The sequence below is a fragment of the Melanotaenia boesemani genome, chromosome 20 (genome assembly GCF_017639745.1).
Source record: "Melanotaenia boesemani isolate fMelBoe1 chromosome 20, fMelBoe1.pri, whole genome shotgun sequence".
NCBI lineage: Eukaryota > Metazoa > Chordata > Actinopteri > Atheriniformes > Melanotaeniidae > Melanotaenia > Melanotaenia boesemani.
In genome coordinates this window covers 16,306,171-16,333,584 of record NC_055701.1, presented here as the reverse complement: position 1 = coordinate 16,333,584, position 27,414 = coordinate 16,306,171, and the positions used below count along the sequence as shown (strand labels likewise).

At 36.7% G+C, this 27,414-nt stretch overlaps 1 protein-coding gene across 2 annotated transcripts in view; it reads left to right on the top strand.

Annotated features, from left to right (window-relative positions):
• Positions 1-23,946, top strand: part of LOC121631794 (uncharacterized protein C14orf132) — a 50,589-nt gene extending 26,643 nt beyond the window's left edge. Inside the window, exons 2-3 of one of the 2 annotated variants that reach the window (XR_006008797.1) lie at positions 7,076-10,484; positions 23,936-23,946. Coding sequence is in view for 1 of the 2 variants with exons in the window: in XM_041972864.1 (XP_041828798.1) it covers positions 7,076-7,312 (237 nt within the window). In the remaining variant the exon portion in view is untranslated. Of the gene's footprint in view, positions 1-7,075; positions 11,371-23,935 lie in introns of those variants that run through there. The other variant, XM_041972864.1, reaches the window with a different exon arrangement.
• Positions 23,947-27,414: the final 3,468 nt, after the last annotated feature.

The following is a 27,414-nucleotide window of genomic DNA, read 5'->3' as shown; positions in this document are numbered from 1 at the left end:
TTTGGAAGTTTTCCGGGTACATTTCCTCCAAAAATAAAATTAATCCACTCAGTCCTCGTGGGTTCAGTGGATGGAAGTAAAAAAACGTTTTCGTGTTCATTTATGCAGCCACAAACAGAACAGTGCTTCTGTCGCTTAGTCATGTCCGCTAACGAGGGTTGCCGAAGAGGGAAAAACACTGGGCGCTAGGTGATTTTTAGAGGGCGGGCTTTGAGAGCCGGTAGACGGGTCCATCGCTCTGTGGGGAGTGGTTATTGTCCCTTATGACGTCATAACGTACACGCTTTCAAACAAGCTCATTTCAGCGCTTACTTCCCTAGAGGTGGAGCAGGGGGGAGAGAGAGCGCCTGAAAGAGTTTCACACTTACGGGTCTCCTACACATGCGGGGGGACCAGTATGACTGTTCCAAAACCATTAAAAAGTGAATTTTGCATAATATGGGACCTTTAAAGAGCTGTGTTTCAGTGCATGCTGTGATCATGGTCTGTTATACCTGCCTTGAATGTTCACACAATCCCATCGAAGGATGTGTCCAACGCTCTGCTGCCAGTTAAGCTAATCAGCTCTCAGGTCTCTCTAATGAATCAAAAGTTAGACGTTTTATAAAAAGGGGGTTTTCAAACACAGATACACTCACTAAAACAAGTTGAATAAATAATTTCCACTGAACTGAAAACGAAGGGATGGCATTAAACTATGGTGGACCACAGGTTCATATCATCTTGACATTCTGAAATCATTTGTGTAGCATTAAAAAAAAAAAAAAAAAAGATTCAAGATGTTGGCCAACACATGGGTCTTAAAAAAATACTGATAAAACTGGTCAGTCTTTTTGTCTGCAAGTTTTTGCTGTTAGTTTCAAAGCCTCCATGTGAGATATTACGGTCTGTAAATGTGTTTGTATGAGTTCTGCACCCAGGAATTGTTTTCCCATCAATGCAGTTCTGACTACAGTCATTTAAACTGAAACTGAGTACCAGTTCAACAATACTCTTTCATGTTCCAGATGTCAGTTTTAGTGGGATTGTTTTTTGTTTTTGTTTGTTTGTTTTTTTAATTTATTTATTTATTTTTTTACCTACAAAAATATTGCAACAAAGAAGAAATTGATAAATGAAATGTATAATTAAACTTTGAAAGTAAAGTCAACCTTGGTGTCACCCATAGCATTTTAATGGTGCCTAATAGATTGTGTAGTGAGTAAAATATTGCATGGTTAGATGCTGTGGTTACCTCTTTGTGTCCATGGCTGTTTTCATGATAATTCCCCAATTGTAAATGGTAATGAGCTATTTTTTTTTTTTTTTTTTTTTTTTTTTTTAATAAATCCAATTTTTAATTATAATTACAAATAAAAGTAAACTCACAGTAAATGCATGATAGCTGGTTTAAACCTGTGCTTGCCATTAAAGTTGATGGTTGGAATTAAATATATGCGAAGCCTGAAATAGACCACTGTACTCACCAAGCTACATATAAACTAGTAAAAATCTGTAACTGCACTTTAAAGGAACTTGGTTATCTTCAGTTTTCCTTTATTGTCATTGTTTACAATGTTAAAGATAAACAAGGACATATTAATGGTTCCTGGAGTCTCCAGACTGTTCAGGAAAACTTTTATGCTTTTTACTTTTCTGCATTGTCAAAGAATTAAGAGAAATAGGATGTGAAAAAAAATTATTTATTTATTTATTTAATTATTATTGTTATTATTATTATTTATTTATTTATTTATTTATTTTTATTTTATTTTTATCTGTGCAAGAAGCAAACCATTTTAATCAGAGATGTGAAATGATGTGGCTTTTACTTCTGTCAGGGAATAACTTCTAAGTGCTTTAGTGAAACTACAGAAGTTACTCATCCATTTATATCAACAAGTATGGCCTTCCTGGTAGTAATTCACATGATTTTACTTTTATTGCCTGTCTCAATGTTCAGATGCTTTGAGATGCTGCTTCTCAAAGTCTCTTTTTCCCCTCCCTTCCATTAGTGCTTAACCCTGCTTGCTGCTCCAACCACATGTATAATCCACATGAGAATTGTGGACTTTGATGAAAATGCAGAGAAGCAGTCCATTGAAAAACTGATATACTGACGTAAGTTAAGTGAGCACACACAGTACATATATTTTTGTACGCTATGTCTGCTAAAAATAGTAAACTTGGGCAATCAAATATTTAGATGAAGGCTTACTACACGAATATTTTCCCACACATTTCAAATATCTGTTTTAGTTTGTACACTTCATGCAGACATCTCACTCTTGAGGACAATGAGTTACTAATAAATTAAATATAAGGAATGCAGACAGCGCTGAAAGAGTCTGAATGAATGTTAAATTAATTAAGATGCACTTTTGAATACAAGCAGTGTTTAACATTGGAGAGTGATGAGTGTTACGCCATGAGTTATGTGTGTATATTTATATCTTCTTTCTTTTCATTTGATTAATCAGATATAAATGTATGCAGAATATTAAAATATTGTTTACAAACTCTTTCAAGCAATCTGGGAACCCATCGGCTGTTGTTTAATGACTCAGTCCCTGAGTGCACTGGATTCCAGTTCAGTCATCTGAAAAATATAAAATATATCTGGTCAAAGTCTCCCTGTTTGATGCATTGGTCATTCTTTAAATTAATTTTTTAAAGCTAAATGTACATCAGACCATAGCTTTGTGATTCTGTGTCAGTCAGCATGTTCCACATCTTTTACTATCCCCAAAATATTTTATTATATATATATATATATATCAGTGTCAGTTGCCACTAATAATGGCAACTGGTCAAAATGATGGTAATATTTAAAAAAAAAATTCAACACAAACAAAGTGTGTGGAGGCAGAACAGCTGAGATGAAGAGAAATGTGGTGGCAAAATGAACTCTGAATTAAAAGCTGGAAGGGGAAAGACAGTTGAGGAGGCGGGCATGTGTCTGAAAATTTCAGATATTTTCAAATCAGCAGCAGCAACAACATCACGTGAGTTCACTGTTTAATAAATGAGTGACAGAGGAGAGAGGGCAGGTGTGTTACAAGCTGCAAACTTTTATTTGAACATAGCATGAGCACTAGTTGAGCTTCTCCATTGCACTTTTTATTTAGCTGTAATAATGACTCTGGTACTACTTTTTATCAAAACTTAATTTTATTGTTAATGTTGTGGTGGTTTGTTGCTGTACTGTTACATCTCTTATCAACCCAAATTTAAAAAATTCTGGTTATTCCAATCTTGGACATACAGAGGGTCCAATATGGGATTTCCTGGTATCATAGATGAAATATTAGTTAATTGTATGTGCTGTGTTAAAGTGACAGGTGGATATTTCAGTATGGAGGCTGCATAGCTAAACTAGTCTGTACATATAGGCTACTGTCCACATCTGTCCTTGTCCAACTCAGAAACAGCTGTAAACTGTGCCAATGAGGAACATTTTATTAGTCCAGGTTAAACGCAGATGAGGAAACTTTTTGACTTCATCAGTTTGTCAGTGTGTTTATTTGTGAATTATGTGATTACAGTGTTTTCTACTTGTTAGCTTATTTTACTACATGAAATTGGTGGGTCCTCCACAGGTGGCCTGCTGCATTAAGGATGGACAAGTCGAGTTGACTTTTTCATTTTCCAGTGTTAGCTGAATCCTATTAGGTGAAGTTGCTGTTGGCCACTTCTTCCTTTTACTGTAACAGTGAATATTGATGCTAACACAATATATTATTATATATAACATAATATATTATGTCGGCCTATATAGAAGACTGAGCATAGATTAATTAGCCTGTGTGTGTGTGCATGCATGCATCTGTGTACTTGCATGTGAGCATATGTGTGCTGTATATGAATTAGGGCAGCCTCGATGAGTGTATGACTCCCGATCTGACTTTTTGACCCAGTTTGGCTGCGTCCAGTACCAAAAAAATGGTTGTTGCAAATTCATATAAATTTAATTATTTATAAACAAAAAAAAAAAGGTTTTCAGAAACAAACGACTGGAGGAATTACTCCCCCCATCTCCACCACCACCCACCTTTTATTTCTGTAGTTAGTACGTTTAGTAGTGTTCAATAATGTAATTTTTCAGCATAAGGCACAATGGAAAGATTTCTTGTAATTGTCAGTTTTGTAAAGAACTTCTTAGATAAGCAGCATACATATTTTATTGCTTTGTTCTGATGCTGATTTCAAGTGACCTTGCAGTTATATGTATGTGTGTGTGTGTGTGTGTATGTGTTTCCGCCTAATAAAAAGGGAAATGTTATGCTATAGTGGATGAATCAACAGGGGATCCTACGGGGTGGGGGGGACCTAGGTTGCTGGACTTCATGCATGCCTGTCTGCTTCCATCATGCTCATGTGAGCAGCAGGCGCTCTACAGGATGTGTCATGTCATTATTCACCACCAGGGGCCAATGAACATAAAGCAGCAGAATGATTTCTAAACAGTGTTTCCCCAGTGTGAGGGAAGACCAGAAGTGTGTGCGTGTATGTGTTTTCATATTTGTGTGCGTTTGTCTGTGATCCTGGGAGAGAGAAATAGAGTGCCTTATGAGAGAAAGCAAAGGTGGGCAAATAAGCAGGCCAGAAAAAAATTTTGTGTATGCGCGTGCTCAACATCCCTCCGAGGTATTTTTAGCATTGTTTTTCCCACATCTCTAAATTTTGTTTGCAGTAGAAAAACACACTCCCCCATATGAATAAGGGCTCACATTGTCCCCAGCAATAAATCATTGTCACTAATCACATTTGAAAAATTTCATCACAATGAATAAATACTTCACATTTATTGCTAATCAAGCACTACTTCCTTGCTACACATGCGACACAGAAACTTTGTGTGTAAGACTGTATGAGAAACCTTGGACCCTGTGATGTTGTGAGCAGTTAGCATCTCGTTTAATTTAAAGTAGCATGCACACTTTTTACTGTAAAGCATGACCAGTTGGGACAAATCTGGCATGATATGGTACAATAGTCATGAAAAGAAACATTTTATTTGAAGGTTTGATTCACTGCACAGATAAAGAGTTTAAAATCCATTGTAAAGTTGGATTTGGGAGATATGGGGCAAGATACAGAAAGTTTGGTTTATGTAGCGATGTATAGACATTGCATTGATTGTCACTGTTTCTATTTACCTTAATTCCAAACACTTGTTTCCTACACATTTTTACTGCCCTTTTCCTGATCTGTTTCATATTTTGCCTCAAAAACCATTTGAATTTGTATTAGACATATCATACATCTCTTTCTACATGTGTATGCCTCCCAGTATGCTAGTGTTTGAGTGTTGCTTTGTGTGTGAAATGATCATCATGCCACTCATGTATAAATATGATGCATCAGAATCTGATGATTATCTGTGCTGGTCATAACAGAACCTTTTAATTTATTTATTTTACAGTTTTTATGCTGTAAATGGATTAGCCAAGCTTAATGATCATGCTTGGGTCAGTTTCTCTGAGGATTTTTTTTTTTTTTTAATAAAGTCAGAAACTTTTTCCATTAAGTTTCCCAAATGTGACACATTTCCCTTTCTTCAGCTCCAGAATATGTCTAACTTTAACATTGTGTACAATTCTCATTCACAAACAAATGAGTGTTTACATGCAATAATTGCTAAAGAAATCAGGTGTATGGACTTCCATACAATTTAGTACTGATTGACATTTATTCAAAAAATAACCATGTATACCCACAGCTTTATAAATCTATTGAATAGAATGTGGCTCATGCACATTTCTGCCTCTGTGTAAAGGGTTTTTGGTCACAAATCAAGGAGTTTTATGCTTCTAGCCCTAGCCTGGATCTCATTCTGCTTTCAAATGTACTGCTTCCAGGAATAATCATGCTCTTTTATCTGTTACCAACTAAACTGCAGTACATAAAAATGGAAAAACATCATAAAATTCTGTTACAAACCCACTTAAACTGTTGACAAATCTGCTCTAGGGAGTGCAAGGCATTATTGAACATTATCTGAAAGCGTTATATGCTAATTATGTTATTGCTCAGTTCAGTAAACCACTGCTGGGCTTCAGAGTTCACCACTATGGTTCTTGTGTCAAAATTAGACAGGTTTAAAACTGTTGGCATGTCACCCATAGATTTTATTATACTGCCAACTTTGGCAAGACTCAGTGCTGCAGTTTGGTTGACAAGTACAAGTTTTTGTGTCCATTTTTAGTTTTATGTGTTTATGTAAATGATCACCAGAAGTCTTTACCCTGAGGGGAGCTTAAAGGGTATGTGCAAAAATGTCATGATAATGCATTCAAGAGAGTTGATGAGGTAATTCACAAAATTTCAAATATCAAGACGGCATTGTGAAAGCATCCAAATCTTTTAAGAAACATTTGGTATTTACAAATAAATTAAGTAGCTTCCACAGTAATCTGTGCTGAATTGGCTAATGACCAATGCTGCCATCCATGAAAGTGATATGATTTTGGTCCAAAAAGTACTTAACCCTTTGAGCCCTGTGCCTATGTTTTAGGCCTCTGCTTAAAAACTACATACCTATACTTCAATCAATATATCTCTGCAACCACAAGGTTTACTTGAAGACTTTTGGCGTGTGAAGATAATTATTAGTAAATTAAAAATAGGTTACTGGCGATGAATAAATTATGATGGCACATAGCACAAATGGAAAAGGTTTCAGGCTTGCCTAAATAAAAACAGAAAGCTTTCAGGATGTAAATGAGTATCTTTTGGGAGATAACGAGTATCTATTATCTCTGCAAAGGCCAACTATGCTAAAATAAAGCAGGACAAAATTTGGGAAGTTTTAGTACAAACAGTTCAGGTAAGGTCTCCAAAATTGACATTTAGGCACGGTTTGGCACTACATATTCTCAAAATCCCCAAATTGGGGTATCTCAGGTTTTAAAAGACTAAACAAGAAACTAAAGTCCACTTAAAACTTTAATATCCCAAGAGGAAGAGGGGAAAAAAGCGTTTCCAAGTTGATATTTAGAAACGCACAAGCAGATATATTAAATTTTCTCTCCTCCAAATTCAAAATCTGAAAGCATTTTAACATTTCTCTTCCACTTCCATCCTTTCCATCTAGATCCCAGTTATGACGGGAGCCTTCATGGACTCCTCGCCCAATGATGACTACAGTGGCGAGCACTCGCTCTTCAACTCCTCTGCCAGTGTCAACGCTGCTGCCTCAGCAGCCTCCGTACATGGCCAGCAAGACGAGCAGCAGTCCATGTCAAGTGACGCCATCTGGCTTTGGATTGCCATCATAGCCACTATTGGAAACATTGTGGTTGTGGGCGTTGTCTACGCCTGCACTTTCTGATAGAAGCTAATAAAGACAAACTTCACACTCACACATCCTACTTTATTTTGGACATCTGGAAACCTGAATGCAGCTCTGTGGACCTACACACACCTTCTCTCTTTGTCTCACCCTTCTCTCTCTCTTTCTGTTTCACACTTGGTTTTTGGATCAGCTAGGGTCCCTGAGGCTAAGTTCTGATACTTGACAATGACATATAGACTACCACATTTTTTTTCATAAAAAAGGAAACATGGGGATTTGGTTGCATTTGTCATCTACAAGTACAGTTGAATGTGACAGCGGAAGTTTGACTAGAAGCTTCTCTCTACAGCAGCCTTTTAGTTAGACAGAGAAAACAAGCCTGCTCTTTCACCCAGTAATCTGAGACAACAATTTTTTAGTTTAAGTTTGTTTCCATGTTTCTTTCCAGACAACATCTTCTATTGTAACACAGATAGGAGAATGGAGGGCAGAAGAAGCTCAAGATTGTAGTTCAGTCAGGTCATTTTAAACATTCACCAGTTAGTTGCAAAGTAATTTAGGGCAGAGCTGCATCATTATGTGGCTGAACACAGAAAGTGAATGTTCAAATATTTAGAAAGTACTGGTGTTATTCTCATGTTAGACAGAGCAGAAGCCCAGGATATTGGACCTGTTTATATAGCTGAATCATAGTATAGGCAGTGATTATTGAAGTATTTTTTAGCCAGCTTACTGACAGAAAAAAAGAGAGCAGGATGCTGCCTATGTTTCAACCATGTCACAAAAGGTGATTATTTTACAATCATCCCCACAGTAATAGCTAACAAGGATTGTTAGAAAATTTGAACGTATTGTATTGTCTGTTTACTTATGGTGAGATATCTACAGATGTATACAAAATAGAATTAGAAGCACAACTTATCTAAACCCGTGTAGACTTCTTTACCTCTTCATAATATTTTCATAACTTTTTTCTCTGTAAATCCAGCTTGTTAAGGACCTCGGTTATAACTGTGAAGTAACATCTTTAGCTACAGAAGATGAAACTTTCCGATATTACAGATTTGTACGGACAAATATGGAAAAACAGAAAATGCTTGTGAGTGTGTGTGAGTAAGTAATATAATATAAACCAGAACCTGAGTGAACTTTGCGACAGATGCAAACTAATAAGTGCTGGAAGGATGTCAGATTTTATACACCAGTTAGTTACTCGTTAAGACATGTTAAACCTGGAACTCAATGTTTTCCCAGCCTGTATGAGTTAGAGCATGTTGGAGCTGCCACAGATAATGCAGTCATGTTGAATTTTGCCCCTCATTCTTTATCAGTGTGGATATTAAATATGCTCTAGAGCAGCCACACAGCTTGTGTGAAGCCTAGCTGCTATTATTGCCTTTATTTAGGGCAACCTCTGTCTGTGTACACATCTGTTACTTGTCACTGTAGAGACACTCACATGTGGCAAAGAGCACTGAGGGAGACTACAAAAGTGCTTCCTTAATGCGACTTCTTTTGTTGCTACTCTAAAGATGTAGCACTTTATGTTTGGCAACAAGTAAGACTGCAACATATAAGGTCTATAGCTATAGTCTGGATATGCAAAAATAAAGGCATCAAGCGTATCAAGCTGTAGCAGCTTGTCATGAAAGGGCCTCCCAGATGGCATAGGACACATGGGGCTGATTTTCACATGTTGGGAATGAGCAAAAATAGTGAAATCATTCAGTTCCCTGTTGTTAAATGAAAGAGTGAAGTCCACATAAGAAACACAGTGAAGCTTATAGTAATGTTATTAGATTAGCTGATTAGCTGAAGGGTTGCAACTTATGGAGAACTGTTATTCACAATACTGTCCTTGTTAAAATGCATTCTTATTCCAAACTTGTCACACTCCCTGCACCTTAGCTTGAGTTACACTTATAACCCAGCTGGATCATTTGATTAGATTACATTCCTTACTCCATTACACAGCAAGGGGTTTTAGTTTAATGGTCTAGGTTTGTCAGGTGGTATGTCCTTAATGGGTAGTAATATCAGGCTTTTCAGGCTAACCTGATACACTATAGATAGTGTTTGATGCATCATGTTAAAGTAATCTGATTTCTTTTTTTGTGGTAACCAGTAATGTTGCGTTTTAGTTTTGCAATTTAAGTAATCTATTACTTGTTACTTTCTCAAATGAGGACCACTGTAAATTAAACAAAAGCCTGCAGTTAACAAAGCTCTGTACATTACATCTCTGTTGGATGCTGTATTTTTCTTTTACAAATGACATGCAAACTAGTTATTGTTAGTTTCTTTTTCTTTCTTGTACTATGTGTTTCTGGTATTTCCTGGTAAAAGCTCAGGATGACTATGGAGCATGGGCAGAGCTTTTAGGCCTAATTTAGTCCTGTTAAACATAAACATGCATGAGTAATGAGATTGCCAACTGCAATATTCAAATGTGTTAGTCTAACTTTGACAGCTTTGATTTGGGATGATTTCAGCTGGATTATTGTTTTTTCTCTCTTTAAGATGGTGTAAATGAACTGACATTTGGTCAGATTTCAACGCACAAGTACACCTTTACTCTTCCTTTCTGACATACAATGAACTTCTCCACAACTGCACATTACCTTCAGCAGTGGTAGGTGACACACCAGCTGCTTTAATGGTAGCCATTGATGTAAAATGACATTCCACAGTGTTGGCTTATAAACAAGTTGATAAGGAGGTTGGATGGAAGGATGAGGATAGTCACTCAATTCTCAAATATTTGGCTTTTGATCAAGTTTAGCCTTGAGATGACAATTTTTCACGTCCCTTTTCTCTTTATTTTAGCACTCCTCTCTATGTGTCACTGTAACGTATACCCAAAATTTCTAAAAATAACACTTTATGGGTAGACTTTGCATTTAAAATGTGCTGTGTTTTGGCCCATGTGACAAGTTGAGAACGGGTTTGTGAAAGTGTGTGTGTACTAGCTGCTGCAGTTAGTCATCATACAACAGGTAAGAAGTGAGTGAAGTGAAACTCTACTTTTGGAAGCTGGAGGTCACTTTCTCTGCGTGTAATACAGATCTTGTGCTAAATGTGACCCAAGGATGATCTTACAGCCAAAGATGCAACTCATGTTTTTCCAGTGAAACAAACTATACAGCCCAGTGTAGCCACCCAAATTAAATGGCTGGCAGGCTTTAATCTGTGATGTCTGTGCTTTGCTGTGTACCAGGTGCCAGTTGAACTATAAAGATAAAGTGGATAAAATTAATTTATATATAATACAAGTTCAAAATCAGGAAGTTGTTTTATATGTCAAATCTTTACTCACACCATAATTGAAGTTGGAGCGAAATAGACTATAGTTTCTTTTGCAATAAATGTTTCTCTTGTGACTTACAAAATAATTACAAGTAGGCTATAACGTTATAACCCTGTCTTGTAAACACCATATATGTTCAAATGTCCATACACTAGAAAGAAAAGGAAACAGATGCAGGACCTTACTGTATCTATTGTATCACGTAAAAAGAAATTCAGCCCATGTGTTCTGGGTGTACTTTTGCATTGTTTAAAGAAGGACTTTTAAAGCCTGTTATTTTTAATAAATGGTTGATGTAGAAATATTTAGACATGTAAACCACATACACAATGCTCCTTTTGTAAAGACATATTATACTATTAAAGTTTCTGTATTAATGCAAATTGATTTTCTCTGACTATAGATGAACATGTCATTATAACGTGATAAAGAGTCAAGTGAAGTGTGGAAAGCTTGGCTTTTTAAGCTTTTAAATTTTGTACTCAGTGGTTAATAATACAATGAAGTGTTTTATTTGGCCTGCTATTGCTCTTTGTGGAACCAACCTTCTGGTATTTCGCCAGTAGCTGCTAAGCCATGAGGTGAAATTGATGCTAAGCTCAAATGGTGCCATCTGTCATTTTGACACAGGCCCTGGTTGTTTAGAAATCACCTGGATTTACCTTTCTGTGCACTTCTGCGCTGTTCCATCCCCTTGTCAGTGGTAATAACTTGTTCTGCTGAACAAACAGGAGGACCTTGCTGAAATGTTCATATTTTGGATTTAAATAAATGATAATATATTAAATATTTTGGACTGAAATATTCTGGACTAAAACCATGGTTCCCAGCATTCTTTTAAATGCTTCCTAACAGAAAAAATGTTGTAACATTTTATAACATTCATTCAGGTTTATAAGGAAAACTGCCCCTATGGGTTTAGTTTTAACATTGATCCTGTAAGTCCAAGATCTACTCGTCAACAAAGGGATCTGTAGCACCATCTACTAGTGACAATACATATTGCAACTAACTGAAAACATCTTGCCTTATCATAACCTTCCAAGCATGTAGAAAGAAAAAAATATCACCTTCTTCAACCACTGGTTAGCTTTTCTGTTCTTGGCTACAATCAAGACATGATTGATATAATTCTGAAGTAATGAAAATACAATGATTGATTTTTGTACACTGATGAAAACATCCATCCACCCATCGTCTATACCAGCTTAGTGCAATGCAGGTTCACAGGGGGGCTGGAGCCTATTCCAGTTTAATGAAAACATAAGCTATGCCTATTATGTTACATTAATCCCGCTCATCTAAATATACCCTACAACCATTATGATCTGATGAAACATACACCAGCCAGCAAAAAATGTAAAACTGCTGACTGGTAGAGTGAGTATCACTACCCATCTTGATGCAGTGCCATGTTCTGCTTGGGAAATCTGCTTTCTAAATGCTCGGCTTTTACATGGACTTTCCACTAACATAAGCATTTTTATAAACTACATAACTCACTCTGAGCAGTTCATGTCCTGACAGGTCTGGGTGTTTAGGTGGCCTGACAGGACATATGAGCTAAAAAACAGGTAGTCATTATGTTATGGCTAATTAGTGTATGTGTATTTCTGTGCTCGTTTATAGGGAACCTTGGGTCTTAATGGGTGTAGTGAAAAAACCCCATGATAAAGTTATTATTTTTATAAGCAGATCCTTTAATGACCTCAACAGAAACATCCAAGGTGGCTTGTTTTTATGCCTTCAGAAGTTTGAGGTTGTATATTCCTGTATCTCCAAGGGAAAGAAAAATCAAATACTTGACATGATATTATGTATGATTCAATACGCTGTCCAATATCTGGGCTATCTCACATACTAAAAAGGCAGGTTGGTCTGATATGTGGACAGATCAGCATCAGCCTGGTTTGCCAGGGAGCTGCTCTGACTCCCTTCAGCAAAATAACTGTGGAAGTAAAGTCTACCTTTCAATACCTTTGAAAATCCATCTCTTCGCTTCCACAGCATTGTGCATAATTCCCTCCAAATCCAATCAAAGCAACCTAGTTTAATTTAGAAAAAAACGAATAAATACCCCAAGGCCTAACAACAGCCTATGTGTGAGTGAAAAGGCAGCTTTAGATGATCCCTTGAAAAGAGCAAGAATTCAAAGAAAATTTTACTATGAATTTTTCTTCAAGGGTCTCACATTTCCTAGTCTTAGTTGATCTGGACAGCCATTGACCTTGACAGGGACTAATATATGTTAATGCATGGTAATTATTAGACTTTTAGGTGATGCTCTTGTGAGAAATCCATGGCAACTCAGAGTTCTTTTATAATGTCTTTGCAAGATGAGAAAACTTTGTCCCTGGAGTAACAGATAATGTCATTAATTCTAACCCAGGATAATATTAATCAGTTTGGGAAGAAAAGGAATGAGAATATCAGAGAAGGAAAGGAAATAAAGGAGGACAATGAAAGGAGAGATTTTCTTGCCACCCCTCTGTTTCTCTGGGGTCTTACAGGATGTAGCATTTCAGCTGGAGTGCTGTCCGGTTGGGACTGACAGTTTAGTGATGAGATGCAAATACATGCCAAGCTGCTTAGGCACATCTTTTCAAACCGTCACTTCAAAGACATATAGGGATATACTGTGTGTGTCTAAAATTCACAAATAGCTGTATTGTCATGTGTATTAAAAGTAGCACAGAAATAGTTCTATCTCAAAACCAAGTACTCACTACAGACCAATACAACCTGTGTACTGAACTGTGTGTAAACTCTTTGCCCTCTGCCAGGCTGAATAATATTATTTAAATTTTATATTTAGTTATATTTCATTTTAAAATCTCATAATAAACTTTTTCGTTAGAAGACACTTCAAGAAGAGAAGTGTGTGTATATTGCATGGTGAAGAAAATCCGAACTGAAATTTAAGGAATTTAATTTAAAAATGAAAACTCGTGCTGACGTGATAGAAGGGAACCTGTACTATAAAACTGTATAATTAAGTTTCTATCTCATACCCATCAACTTGAACTAGCTTCATAAATGGATACATAGTGACAACAAACTCTGAAACTACTCTATTAAGATGATATAGAGTTCCTAAACATTTATGCCTCATTAGATGCATTAAACACATCACCACTAGGGTGTGTGGCAGGTTAATGTTAATATGTTTCTTCTGACTCAGATTATGTTGTTAATGAACTCAATAATGGGCTTTTATTCACAGTTTCTCTGCTTGGAGTCACTTTAAAAAAAAAATAGAATTGTTTGATCATGTGAGTTTGACATGTCCATTTCCATTTCACAGCACACATTAAACTGATTAATTTGGACGCACTTATGGAATAAGTATCAGGGCATAACATGAGTTATCCTGCGTTTGCATGTGACACAAGGACGATACACATTTCTGATAGTAAACACATGAATGTATTCTCTCGTCCACATAGTCATTTGATCGGTAGCTGTCATCACTAACAGACTTTACCAAATAACACTGAGTGATGACCTTGGGATAGAGCATAAAATGGAAAGCTGGTGACAAAAAGCTTTAGGCTGCTGGCTTGCAATAGTGGGCTATAATGGAGTTTGATAGCCCTTTTTTGTGGTAATCATCTCTGAACCTTGATCTAGTTTGTTCTCTTCTTTCTACCTGTCTTGTTAACACACAAATAAACCTAAAAACAGGATTCTGTTCAGCACAGATGCTTTTCAGTATAGTTTTTATCACCCACTGAGAAAAGCACAGTGAAGAACAGTTTATCACCTTATTTAATAGTAAGATAATAGTAATCAAACAAAAGCTGACAGGCAAAAACTGATCTGAGTTAAAAAAAAAATTGCCACAATAATGTGCACCCACAGCAACATCTGTGATGATAAAGATGATAAAGATGATAGAGATGATAGATAATATGATGAAAGAACATGATGAAAAAGAACTTTTTAATGTCAATGGTTAAATAAAGGTTAAAAAATATAAATATATTTAATTTGACTATCTCTAAGAATTAGTCTTAACAAAATGCTTTTCAGTTATTTTCCACAGTAAGATTTACTTTCTTTGTCCACTCACTTTGGATGGTAAATAGAAGCCAAATGTGACAGAGAGCAGAGTTTTAATGCAATCCCGACGGCTATGTTGCTCCAGCAGTCTCAGTAAATATGCTTCATTACTGTTACTCCATAGAAACTCAACATCACTCATCATCCAAAAAGGCAGAGGAGTTCTATTTTGATTTAGGAGCACCAATGAGAGAACGACTTAGACTCTGTCTCTTTCTCTCTCTCTCTTTCCACTCTGTTAGGTGAAAAAATAGACAAAATATCTATCTGCCTGTCTTCTCACATAAAAACCATCAGAGAAAGAGAGGAGGATTTATGAAGAAGTGGAGCCTTGGAACATGATGAATGCAGTCGTGCCCACCTGCATAGCCAAATCTTTTAAACACATTAAGCTTAGTACTGTTAATAGCTTTTAATACTAATTTCTTTGTTATAAAGGAGTTTAAATTGGAGAAGGTTCATGCAGCATTTACACAAGTTAAAATGCAATTTGTAATCCAGGTAAAAAATAACTACAGAACCATCATGCTGCTATCTGTAGATGTAGTTCAGGTATGTTTTCCTATATCATTTCATTTCATATATATATATATATATAAACCAACAACAACAACAACAAAAAAAAAACCTGCAATGGATTGGCGGACTGTTCCTGCCTCTTGCCTGCTAATTGCTGGGATAGATAGACTCCAGCTTCCCTGTAACCCTGAATTGGAATAGGTGTTAGAGAAAATCATATCTACACACATGCATATTACACAAAGCAGCTGCCTCGCAGAGTTGATTGTTAAGAGAAGATTTTAAGAGTAAGAGTGTTCATAAACATTTGAATTACCTAAATGTTCGTAACAATGCATGTCAACAAGTCATAACCCAAGTACCTTATCAAAGCCGGAGATTGTGAAAACTGTATGGAAGGGAGGGTGGATAGATTTCTCAGTTTACGTGAGTTAATAACAACAATAGAGAATATTGAGATATTCATACAAAAGGAAGATCTGCTTTATTTGGGATTAGATGAAGAATGCCAGCATATATGAATGAGATCCATGTACTTAAGAATTTTATTTTAGAGATTTTAGAATATTATTTGAGGAAAGGATGCTTTATCTTAAACACACACACACACACACACACACACACACACACACACACACACACACACACACACACACACACACACACATATATATATATATATATATATATATATATGCTGTAAGGATAAGGCTGTGGAACAAACTCCACCAAAAATCATAATATTAAAAAAAGCTAAGCATGAGAGTCTGTTATGCTTTATTTTGTTTTATTATTGATTTCATAGCTTGCCCTTAAGGTAAAAGGAACAATAAAAAACAAAAAACAAAAAAACTAAAAAACTAAAAAAATTTAAAAAATAAGGAACAGAGTTGAAGTTTATAAAGGTTAACGTCTTCTGAATCTGTCACCACAATTCAAATAATATTTTATCAAATACAATCCTTATTCTTTATCGACTACTATTCTTCTTATTCTTAAAGATGTCTCATAGATAAAAAGAAGAAAAAAACTTTTTAAGTTGTATTCATGTCTAAAAAAATGTGTATATAGAGAGAATTGTTTCACATTTTTTGCCGACAAACTGGCAAAACTACATTAAAAAGCAAGAAGAGTTATATAATGTTAGCCCAAATACAAAATGACTTAATTAATTCTGTTTTCAAATTATGTATAGTACCAGACAATAATTTGGACATACCCAGCCTTACATAACATTCCCTTTTGAATGACTAGATGTTTCCTGGTACATTTTTGCTCTAATGGTTAACAAATCTGTGAAGACTAAATAAGATCACAGTGCTAAAAAACAAACAAAAAACAATCTTTAATATTGCAAATATGCTGTGACACCAAATGTACAAATCAGAGGACTGCTCTCCCACAGTCATATAACCACCCTCAACGACTGGAAATCAGCATGCAGGACATGCAGCCTGTCACCATGGAGACTGACATGTTTCGCTCCAGCTGTCTGATTCACCCACTGGCAAACACTATTGGGTCTCAGCTGCAGGCCAAAATGAAAGCGGAAGCCACTCAACAGGATTGCAGAGGATGCATTGCAATGAGAGTGAGACGAGCACGGGCACAGACATTTGGATGGACATGCTGACAGAAAAAGACAATATGACTGACATGAGCAAAACTGTCAGAGAACGTGAATGGATCGGATTAGAAGCATAAGATGAGTTGTGATGAATGACTGACAGGCATTCTCTCAAGAAAGAGCTAGATCAATATTGATCTGTGTTATCACATGCCCACTTGGATACTGACGGGTTTGCCAAGGAGACGCTTTGTGACAAGTTCTATATCCTCCATGCTAGACAGAATTTATGACACATGTATGTGGCGAATTACAGGTGATTTACATTTATTGGGTTTTTATTTGATTAAATTAGCAACAAATAAAAAAAACTATTAGAAAGAATGGATCTTTATTAAAATATTGTTTAAGCTATTAGTAATATGTATAGCCATAACAAATCAAAAAGTATCAAGTTAATCAATAGTTACGTTTATGATCTAGTATGTAATATTATGGATTAGTCAGTATAGTAATTAGTCTTACTTTGATAAATTAAATTTGTTATATGGAAAGATATGAATAAATTATAATAATTTTGAATGTGTTTTTTTCCTAGACAGTATCTCTGAACTCTTATATAAGTTAAAGAAATCAGAATGCTTAATTTGAGTCCTCCTGGTTGAGCGGAATTTATTACTATGATCACATGTGTTTATTATTATACCTGTTCTTATGTATCAGGGTGTGTTTTATATTCCAAATTTTCAAGATGTGGAGCATCGTGAAGTTTGTCCAGAAGAGGGCGCCCTTCATCGTTTTACAGATGGCTATTTAGAGTCATGAGGATGTGCAGTATGCAGATTTCATATTGTATACAAAGGGGTCAAAATTAGCTGAAATTTACACCAATAATTAATCTGTCTTTTTCAAGTAGTTATTTTTAATAAGCCTAAGAACAAGTGAACTGCAAGTTACATAATCATGGTTTTAGTACACAATATTTAAAAGAATCGCAAATAAATGCATGAAATATGGACATAAGTTGAATATGGAATAGATGTAGTATGAATGTGTATTTATACAGTACATGTTTGATATTGAGTTAATATTGAAAACATGCAACAAGGAAATCTGTATATTAACTTTTATATATCTTAGTACAGCTGATATCGAATGCCAATTTCATTGCAGGGTTATAACACAGTATTTCTTCTGTGACATAAGGCTTCTCTAGTGATCTGCTGAACCCTCTTTAGTACTATAAAGTAAAATAAACGCTCAAGTACAGGAAGCTTACATTTCTTATGTGCAGCAATGCATTTGAGGAAAAAAAAACAAAGGTTTTAAGTCAAGCTGAACTAACGTAAACACAACTAGACTTCTTGAGGCCCAAGTGAGTGAGTATTAAAAGAAAAGAGTACAATGTTTGAGTATGAAATAAAGGTGGTATACTCTTAAACAAGAAAAACTATGCTCATAATTGTTTGTGGATCAGTGCCTGACAAATTTACAAGCGTCATGTCAGTCTGCAAAACCAGTTATTTTCTTCTTTTTACATACCAATGGGAAAGGTGTGGTGTGAATTCCAAATGCAAACTCTACTCAAGTGGTAACAAATGTTATTTTAATGCTGATCCAAGGCTGAGGAAGTCCAAAAGCTGGAAGCAGTCTCATGGATATAAGGAAGCAAATGTTGGCAGGGCAGGTAAACATGACATAGCCATGACATATTTCTACAATGGCAAGTTTTGTAACTATTTATTTTATATGAATATACAAACCTTCTTAAGGGCTAACTTAAAATTGTTAATCAGCTTTCGATTAGAAAATTGTTCCCTGGAGTAACACCTGTGTACTTCTCAGAGCCCAAGCCTTAAATGCAGATCGTATTTCATAAGCCCCTTTAATCAGAAGTCAAGTCCATAAGCACAGTGAGTTCCACTAAAAGATTTTTTTTTTTTTTTTTGGTCACCTTTCCACAACAAATGTAACACTGCAAAGCTAGGAGGGACTGTTTAGTTTCAGCATTGAAGAGCAATTTAACATTCAGTTGTGGGGAGAGAGAGCACACAGGGTTTATTGTAATGTAGCATTCAGGCCAGATGCTAACGCAAAGGCTCATGGGAAATGCATATTTGGTTAAACTCTGGCATGAACAGCACGCCCAAGCAGACCCAACAAGTTGAGGTTGGGGGGTGTACTCAAATGTGCCCACATTTAAGGCTTTGCATGGTTAAATAAAGTGTAAAATCCTGTGGCATTCAATCCACTTTCATAGTGGTGGAGAAGATTAATTTTGACCATGTGTTAAGCCTTACTGTTCGTTGTTTGTCCCTTAATAGAGTAACATACAGTATATATATATATATATATATATATATATATATGTAACATACAGTATGTATATATATATATATATATATATATATATAAACACACAAACACACACATAAATAAAAGGAAAAAAATGTGTCTTAATGCAAAGCTGATATGAACTTCCAGAACCTCGATTTGCATGTCATTGTCACTGAGCTTTTCATGCACCACAACCAAGGCAAACACATTGCATAACTCTGCTGCTAATCCCACAAATGCATTTTCCCTACAAATGTAGCACCAGTTAAAAGAGAAATAACCAGGATTTACAAAGTTATAGATGATATGACTCATGTTAAATAACACTGCTCAATGCAAAATTAGCTAATAAATAAAGAAAATAGTTTTCATGTCATGAGTCTCTGGACTCCACGTCTGCCCTGTCTGCCCCCCTCCCATGTGCTGTCTTTCTCCTGGGTAGGTGATACTGTCTCTGCTCTGGCAGGCTCTGCAAGCACAACTGAATTTTATCAGTTTATCAGCCCTGCAATTTATCTACAATCTTTCCCTCACTGGTGCCAGATTGTGGAGCTCTCAGCTGTGGTATCTGGCCTTTTACTGGTATCTTGTTTATTCTGGCCCAGTTTGTGTTTGTAAATCCTGTATGAATCCTAGTGAAGCCCTTCTCCTGGTTGTCATGATGCTGACAATATGATACTCTCCAGATCTCTGCTCATTGAGCCACGCCAGTGCCCACTGTCTTATAGAGAACAGGTTCAACTAACTGAGTCTTAACGAAAACTATTTCTGTTATCTTACACTGATCTGAGCAACTCTGAGTTTCTGGTTCCAGAGCAGCTGCTTTGGGTTGATTCAATAAATCTGTACCCAGAGTTAAGGAACCACAATAACAAGCCATCATCAGTGGAGGCCAGATACCCATTTCCCATGGCAACTGTTGACAAAAAGCATGTTAGTTATTTCATCTCCATGGGAGAGAGAAGTTTTTATTCAAACATAGAAATACAAAGAGGTATTTCAAAAAAAAAAAAAAAACAACAAAACAAAAACAAAAAACAACACAAACAAAAAAAAAACATTCCCTTTCTGCTGCAGAAATGGCATGGAAAACTGCTGTGCAAGACATCATGGAAGTTGGATAGAACAAAATCTTCAATCCCAGTGGGTGGAAAACTGCCTGTCCTTTATTTCTATTTCACACTGGCTAACACACAATGTAAATGTTCAGTGGCTATTTTAATATTTACTAATTTAAACTTCCTACAAACACATACAGTATATGTTCTCTCGCCAGAGAGAGATACACACATACATACAGGTTAACCGCTACATTTGAAGAAAACCCTGCTGTTGTAAGTACTCAATACTGAGATTTTGCCACATATAGTAGTTTAAAATATACTGAAACAGACTGACATCCTTCATCCCACGAGGAAGAAGAAAATGGTGAAGAGATGGCCATCTGCTAGGAGGTCTGGTTTTTAATGTTAAACTCACAGTAGATTTCAGATGTGTGATTACATGGCTCTACACACCGTTTTGTCTTTCTAAAATGTTCTGTGTTGCAAATAATATAAAGAAAGGTCACATTTACAGAAACACATCGCAGTTCAAGCTGCTGTGACATCATCTCATTAACATTGTGTCATGTTGGATATGTAAGGCTGGAGAATCTGAGTGACAGTAAAATGATGAGAAATTGATCAGGAAATGAAACAGAGTTCTAAAAACGGTTGACATACTTGGAGTTTTAACATAATACGCTTTCTGAAACAGGCCCTACAATATGCTGACCTGTGGACCTGAATCACCATCTCTGTCTTGGAATATCTGTTTGCCCACTCGCCAACTATCTACCAGTGTTGGGAAAGTTCAATTTGGGGGTTAGCAGCGTGGCTCAGTGGGTAGAGTATTTGTCTTGTAGCCTGGGACCGCAGGCATTCTTTTTAAGATGGATGGATTCTACCTGAACAGGTCAGGAGTGAAGCTGTTTGCCTCCAACCTGTTTTATTTTCTGAACAGACACTCTGTTCCCTTGGACAAGGACAACAGACAAGAGAGCCCAAAACAACGTGATAATACAGAGCCTAGAGGAAACCTTAAGAAAAAACCACCTCAACCCCCTCCCGAAGAAAGCCCCAAAGCTCTTAACGAGGACCCACCCCCTTCATCTCATCATACTCCATCCAAGTCACCCTCCCCATCCTCCGCTGGACTTCACCTCCCAGATGAAAGAGCTGGTCACTATTGTGACCAAACTAACCCCATGCCACATTATGTTTCTGTCCCCCAAAAACCCCCCACCGGGGTGGCCAAAGGGGGGGCACCCAGCCCCTCCTGTACCACCATGCCAGCTTCATGTTTCGAATGTATGATGTGTGGAAGGTCCAGACTGTCTAGATAACAGCAGTTGTGATTTTTCCCAGGTCCAGCTGGACCCCTGTTTATTAGAAGGTTCAAAAATATCTGTACTGTTTGGCAACAGAAGGAGAAAAGTAGCTCGGTCAGAACACAGAGAGCTGCTTTCTAAAAGGTTTCTAAGTAGAGTTAACATACCCTGTGAGCCACAGCATGCCCCCAAACATAGGGTAAACAATTCCAAACCCATTAAGTTAGCTTTATTAAATGTTAGGTCATTAGCAGGGAAAACATTTTTAATTAATGATTTTATAACTGAGCCCAACCTTGATTTTATGTTTTCAACAGAAACTTGGTTAAACCAAGATAACAAAGCAGTCGCTCTGATAGAGTCAACCCCTCCCAACTTTAGTTTTATCAGTGAGGTCAGACTGAAATAGGAGAGGAGGGGGGGTTGCAGGTTTATTTAATGAATCATTTCAGTGTAAGCAGTTATCTCTTGGAAGTTTTACTTCTTTTGAATATGTGGCTCTTCAGTTGAAAGCTTATTATAAAATAATATATCTAAATTTCTATAGACCACCAGGGCACTGCACAGAATTTTATGAAGAGTTTTGTGAACTGGTGGCTACAATCTGTTTGGATTTTCACTGTGTAATTATTGTTGGCGATTTTAACATCCATGTAGACAATCCTCAGGACAAAGCAACTAAAGATCTGAGTAACAGTCTGGAGAACTTTGGGCTGACTCAGCATATAACAGAGCCCACACACATTAAAGGACACACTCTAGACTTGGTGATTTCGAAGGGTTTGGATGTTTCCAAGGTTACTGTGTATGATGTGGGCCTGTCTAAACATTACTGTGTTTTCTTTGAGTGTACAGTTTCTGTTCACACAAATGTCTCAACAGAGATGATCACAAAACGCTGCATAACTAAAAACACGACTGGGATGTTTAACCAGGTCTTCTCTTCAACACCTGCCCTGTCAAGCAGTTCAGCTAATGAGCTTGTCGCTAGTTTTAATGCTAAAATGTTAAATATTATGGATGTCATTGCTCCTATTAAGGTGAAAGTTGTCTCTGGAAAGAAAACGTCTACATGGAGAAATTCCACACTGGTAAAGCATGGAAAAAGAGAGTGTTGGAAAGCCGAGCGCAAATCGAGAAAAACAAATCTACAGGTTCATTATGACATGTATAAAGAGAAACTTCACTCTTATAATCTACAACTGAAGAATGCAAGAAAGTCCTATTTCTCTGACATTATTAGCAAAAACTATCATAATTGTTGACAGGTTAACAAACCCTCCTGTGTCAATAGCACCTGAATTTTATTCCACCAAGGCCTGCAATGAGTTTGCCAAATTTTTCATGGAAAAAATCCAAAATATCAGACAAGTAGTTGGTTTATCAACAGCAGGTTCAACAGACATACTGTGTCCATTGAAAACCAGTTTAAGCACCATGACACAGTTTAATCCCATTAACAGCAAAGATCTGGGCGACATCTTATGTCAGCTGAACTTCTCCTCTTGCTGCTTGGACATCCTGCCCACAGGTTTCTTCAAAAAGGTCTCAAAGACTCTGGAGCCAGATCTGTTACAGATTGTGAACTTGTCCTTAATTTCTGGCATCTTCCCAGAACTTTTAAAAACAGCTGTAATCAAACCCCTGCTAAAAAGGGACAATCTAGACAAGACACAAATGAGCAACTACAGGCTGATCTCAAATCTTCCTTTTCTAAGTAAGATAATTGAAAATGACGTTTTTCATCAGCAAAACGACTTTTTAACACAAAACAACTGCTACGATGTCTTCCAGTCAGGATTTAGACAGCACCACAGCACTGAGATGCTCTGACCAAAGTAATTTATGACATATGTTTGAATACAGATGATGGAAAAATGTCAGTCTTAGTCTTACTGGACCTCAGTGCTGCATTTGATACAGTTAACCACAATATATTGCTTAATATACTGGAGAACAGGGTGGGCCTCTCTGGCACTGCGCCACACTGGTTTAAATCTTATTTAGAGAATAGAAAGTACTTTGTGTCAATAGGTAATTTTACATCTGAGCAGACAAAAATTACATCTGGAGTTCCCCAAGGTTCCATCCTGGGGCTTCTTCTGTTTAACATCTACATGCTCCCACTGGCACAGGTCATGAGGAAAAACAAAATTAGTTACCATAGCTACGCAGATGATACACAGATATATATTACAATGTCACCAGGAGACCGAGGCCCCATACAGGCTCTTGGTAAATGCATTGAGGAGATTAATGACTGGATGTGTCTGAACTGTCTTCAGTTAAACAAAAACAAAACTGAGGTAATTGTCTTTGGCGCGAAAGAGAAATGATTAAAGGTCACCACAGAGCTTCAGTCTATACACCTAAAAACCACCAACCAGGCCAGAAATCTGGGTGTACTGATGGACTCAGACCTTAACTTTGAAAAACACATTAAGGGAATCACAAAGTCAGCCTATTATCACCTTAAGAATATATCAAGAGTAAAAGATCTGATGTCTCAACAGGACCTGGAAAAACTAGTCCATGCTTTCATCTTTAGTCAGCTTGATTATTCTAATAGTGTTTTTACAGGTCTACCTAAAAAATCAATTAGACACCTGCAGCTTATTCAGAACTCTGCTGCTCGAGTCCTCACTAAGACCAAGAAAGTGGACCACATCAGTCCAGCTCTGAGGTCTTTACACTGGCTGCCTGTTTGTCAGAGAATAGATTTTAAAGTTCTGCTGCTGGTCTATAAAGCTCTAAATGGTTTAGGACCAAAATACATCAGTGACCTCTTGACCCAGTATGAATCTGCCAGAACCCTCAGGTCATCTGGTTCCAGTTTCTTATCAGTTCCCAGAGTCAGAACCAGGCATGGAGAAGCTGCATTCAGCTTCTATGCTCCACATGATTGGAACAAACTCCCAGAAAGCCTCAGATCAGCTGAAACACTCAGTTTATTTAAATCCAGGTTAAAGACCCACCTGTTCTATGCTGCATTTCAACAGTTTTTATTTAGAAGTCCAAATCTACATCTGGTTCTTGTAAGCTGTAATCATGCTTTAATATTGTCTTTAACTTTATTTCTTGCATTTTATCTATTTTATTTTAGCATATTCATTCTGCTTTTATTTCATTAATTGCATTTCTTTTAATCTTTTTTATTTCTTTTTTATTTATTTATTTATTTATTTATTTATTTATTTTTTCTGTGTGCTGCACTCATTATATCAACAGGTGCGTTTCTGATACCCCTGGAATTGCACACAACCTAAATATTGCAAAAAAAGACAGGTACATTTCAAAAAACCTCTCAAATTTCGCTGAAAAGTTTTTACGCTCTTATGAGGTGGTTTTTCCAGATGTGTCGATATAGAAGTATATCGCAAATGTATAATGGAAACACACTGGTCATGTGACCAGTTAATTTCAAGTAAAGATGGTGCTGTATGAGTAGATGCAGGAGACAGAAATCTTTTTACAAACAATTAAAGAAAAAAAATATATACCTGCCATCCTTGATAGCAAACAACAGTGAAATGCAAGGGTTTTTACAAAGAATTAGAAATCTCTTTCCTCCTCCAAGTGGAGTCTCCTGGGACGAGATTTTACGAGAATACTGGCTAATGAGCTAAACACCATTCAGTGGAAACATCTGCAAATCGCAATTGCACTTTGTTGAAATTAAGAAATGTCGCTTTTATTGTGCAACAAAATGAAATGGAAACGCAAGTAATGGTGCATAGATTTTGGGGTTGTTGCTGCTGCTGCATCAGGAGGCTCACCACAGTGCATCCCACCACCTGTCTCCATGAAGGACCAACATCCACCCAAATCAGAGCTGGGAAGAGCAAGGAAAAACCATATAGCTACTCCAGCCTTTCCCAAACTGGGGGAGGGGGGTCCCAAGATGATTTCAAAGGATTGCCAGATTGTATACTACGAAGGCATTAATATATCACACAATTAACCACTCAGTCATCCCATCTGATGTTCTGGTCCATATTCCTTACCAGTTGGTGCTGCAATCTACATAATGGCTGATTGTTACCACAGCTGGATGGATGAATCTGAAAAACCTGTTGATCAGCAACATATGTTATCTTGGGGGTTTTGGCTCAAAAAGAATGGGAATCACTGCACTACTGAGCCAGTCATTTTTCTAGTTTAATTTTTTTAAATATTAACTTCAAATCAAAAATGCAAAAACAGCCTGTTTAGTTTTTTGTTTTAAATTTCTAAAAGAATCATCAAAAACAAGCTGATAATTTATTTTTATTCACAATTTTGAATTGAATATTAAATGAATGAATGATACATAGACCAACTATAATAAGGATTGTGCATTATTTCATCAAATGAGTAAGATGCTGATTTATTAGGTCAGTACACCCAATGGAAGTCCTAACCTCAGTTGCCAACTCTGTAATAGGCTGAACAATATTTCAGTATTCTTTCCCTTCCTATTAAGTGTTACAACCCCCCCCCCCCCCCCCCCCCCTCCCACACACACACACACACACACACACACACACACACACACTTTACTTTTCTCTAAGCTATAAACATTCACAAATAAAAATACCAACTTTGAGCTTAGCCACTTACTGTAAATTTTACCATGATTGGTCAGTTTTGTGGTGTATTATTTATTCTGACATCCAAATCACTGATTGGAAACTAAACGTCAGACAGCTTGTGTTTGGTTTGTGGCTGTTTGCCAGAGGGTGACTAACTCTTGGATGGTGTTTTGTGATGGCCTGTTTGGTTTGTCAGACACAGATACGGAAATTTTAGATTTTCTTCATTTAAAAGCAAGACATTAATTATTTTGATAAGAGAATGCAGCTTTCTAAATCCTGTTTTATCTGCTGGAATAGCTCATTATTCAGTCTGTATCTACAACAGTACTGGGTGGTCAGTCAGTGTACTGTCTGCCATGAACATAGGAGCAGTACTGGCTGTGCTTTTCATTTTCAAAGAAATGGCTTTGTGTTCCATGGCTGGCTGCATTTGTGGTGTAACACAGTCCTCATCAAAGTTGCATTAACAGCCGCAGACATTAGCTCAACACTGGAATCGCTCCTAGTATAAGACCCTGGGCTTGGTTTGGCTCCATTACTTATGAACTTTCTCTCACTCTTCTTCTAGCAACCTTTATTGTATAAGACAGCAGAGAAAACAACATATAAAGACTTACACCCTGTTTTCTCAAATCTGTGATGAGTTATGAAAGAGAGTGGGCAGATCACAAGCGCCTAATGGAGCTTATAGCCAGGAAAAAAAAAACAAACAAAAGACAGGAAAGGAGACAGGAAATGAATAAGGTATTTTTGAAGACATGCTTGAGCCTTGCTGCCTCCTCGTCCAGACTTCTCTGATACACCTCATTACACACCACTGGGACATAAATAACTGTAGCAGACAGAGTTGTAGCCTGTTTTGTGATTACTTGAAAACCTTTTTAGTTTACAATTCTGAAACATGTACTGTGTCGCTAAGGGACTGAAAAATCTTCTGGGTCAACGAGGGTGTTAAAATAATAAATTCCAAGTTTTACACAATTTTATTCCTTTAGAAGCACCTATTACAAAAAAAAAAAAAAAAAAAAAAAAAAAAAAGTTGTTCATGTAAGCCTTTGAGAACAAAGTAGTAACAGAGATGATAGTTTCAATTCTAAATAATTTACAAGAAGATTGAAAAAAAACAAAACAAAAAAAAAAAATACAACTTTTCCGTTTTGAGTAAAGTTGTAATTCTCATGATATATGCCAGTGGAAAACAGCAACATGCAGTCGGCTTTAGATGACAAGCTCCATGTCAGAATGTTTTCCTTGCAGTGGTTCACTATTGTTCTCTAAGATGCTGGTAAAGCAGTTGACAGGAGCTATTTCTAGGCAGGAAAAATGCTTATCATGCTGTAAACGGCTCAGTGTCCTAAAGATTATATATAACCCTAATTCCAAAATAGTTATGGTGCTCTG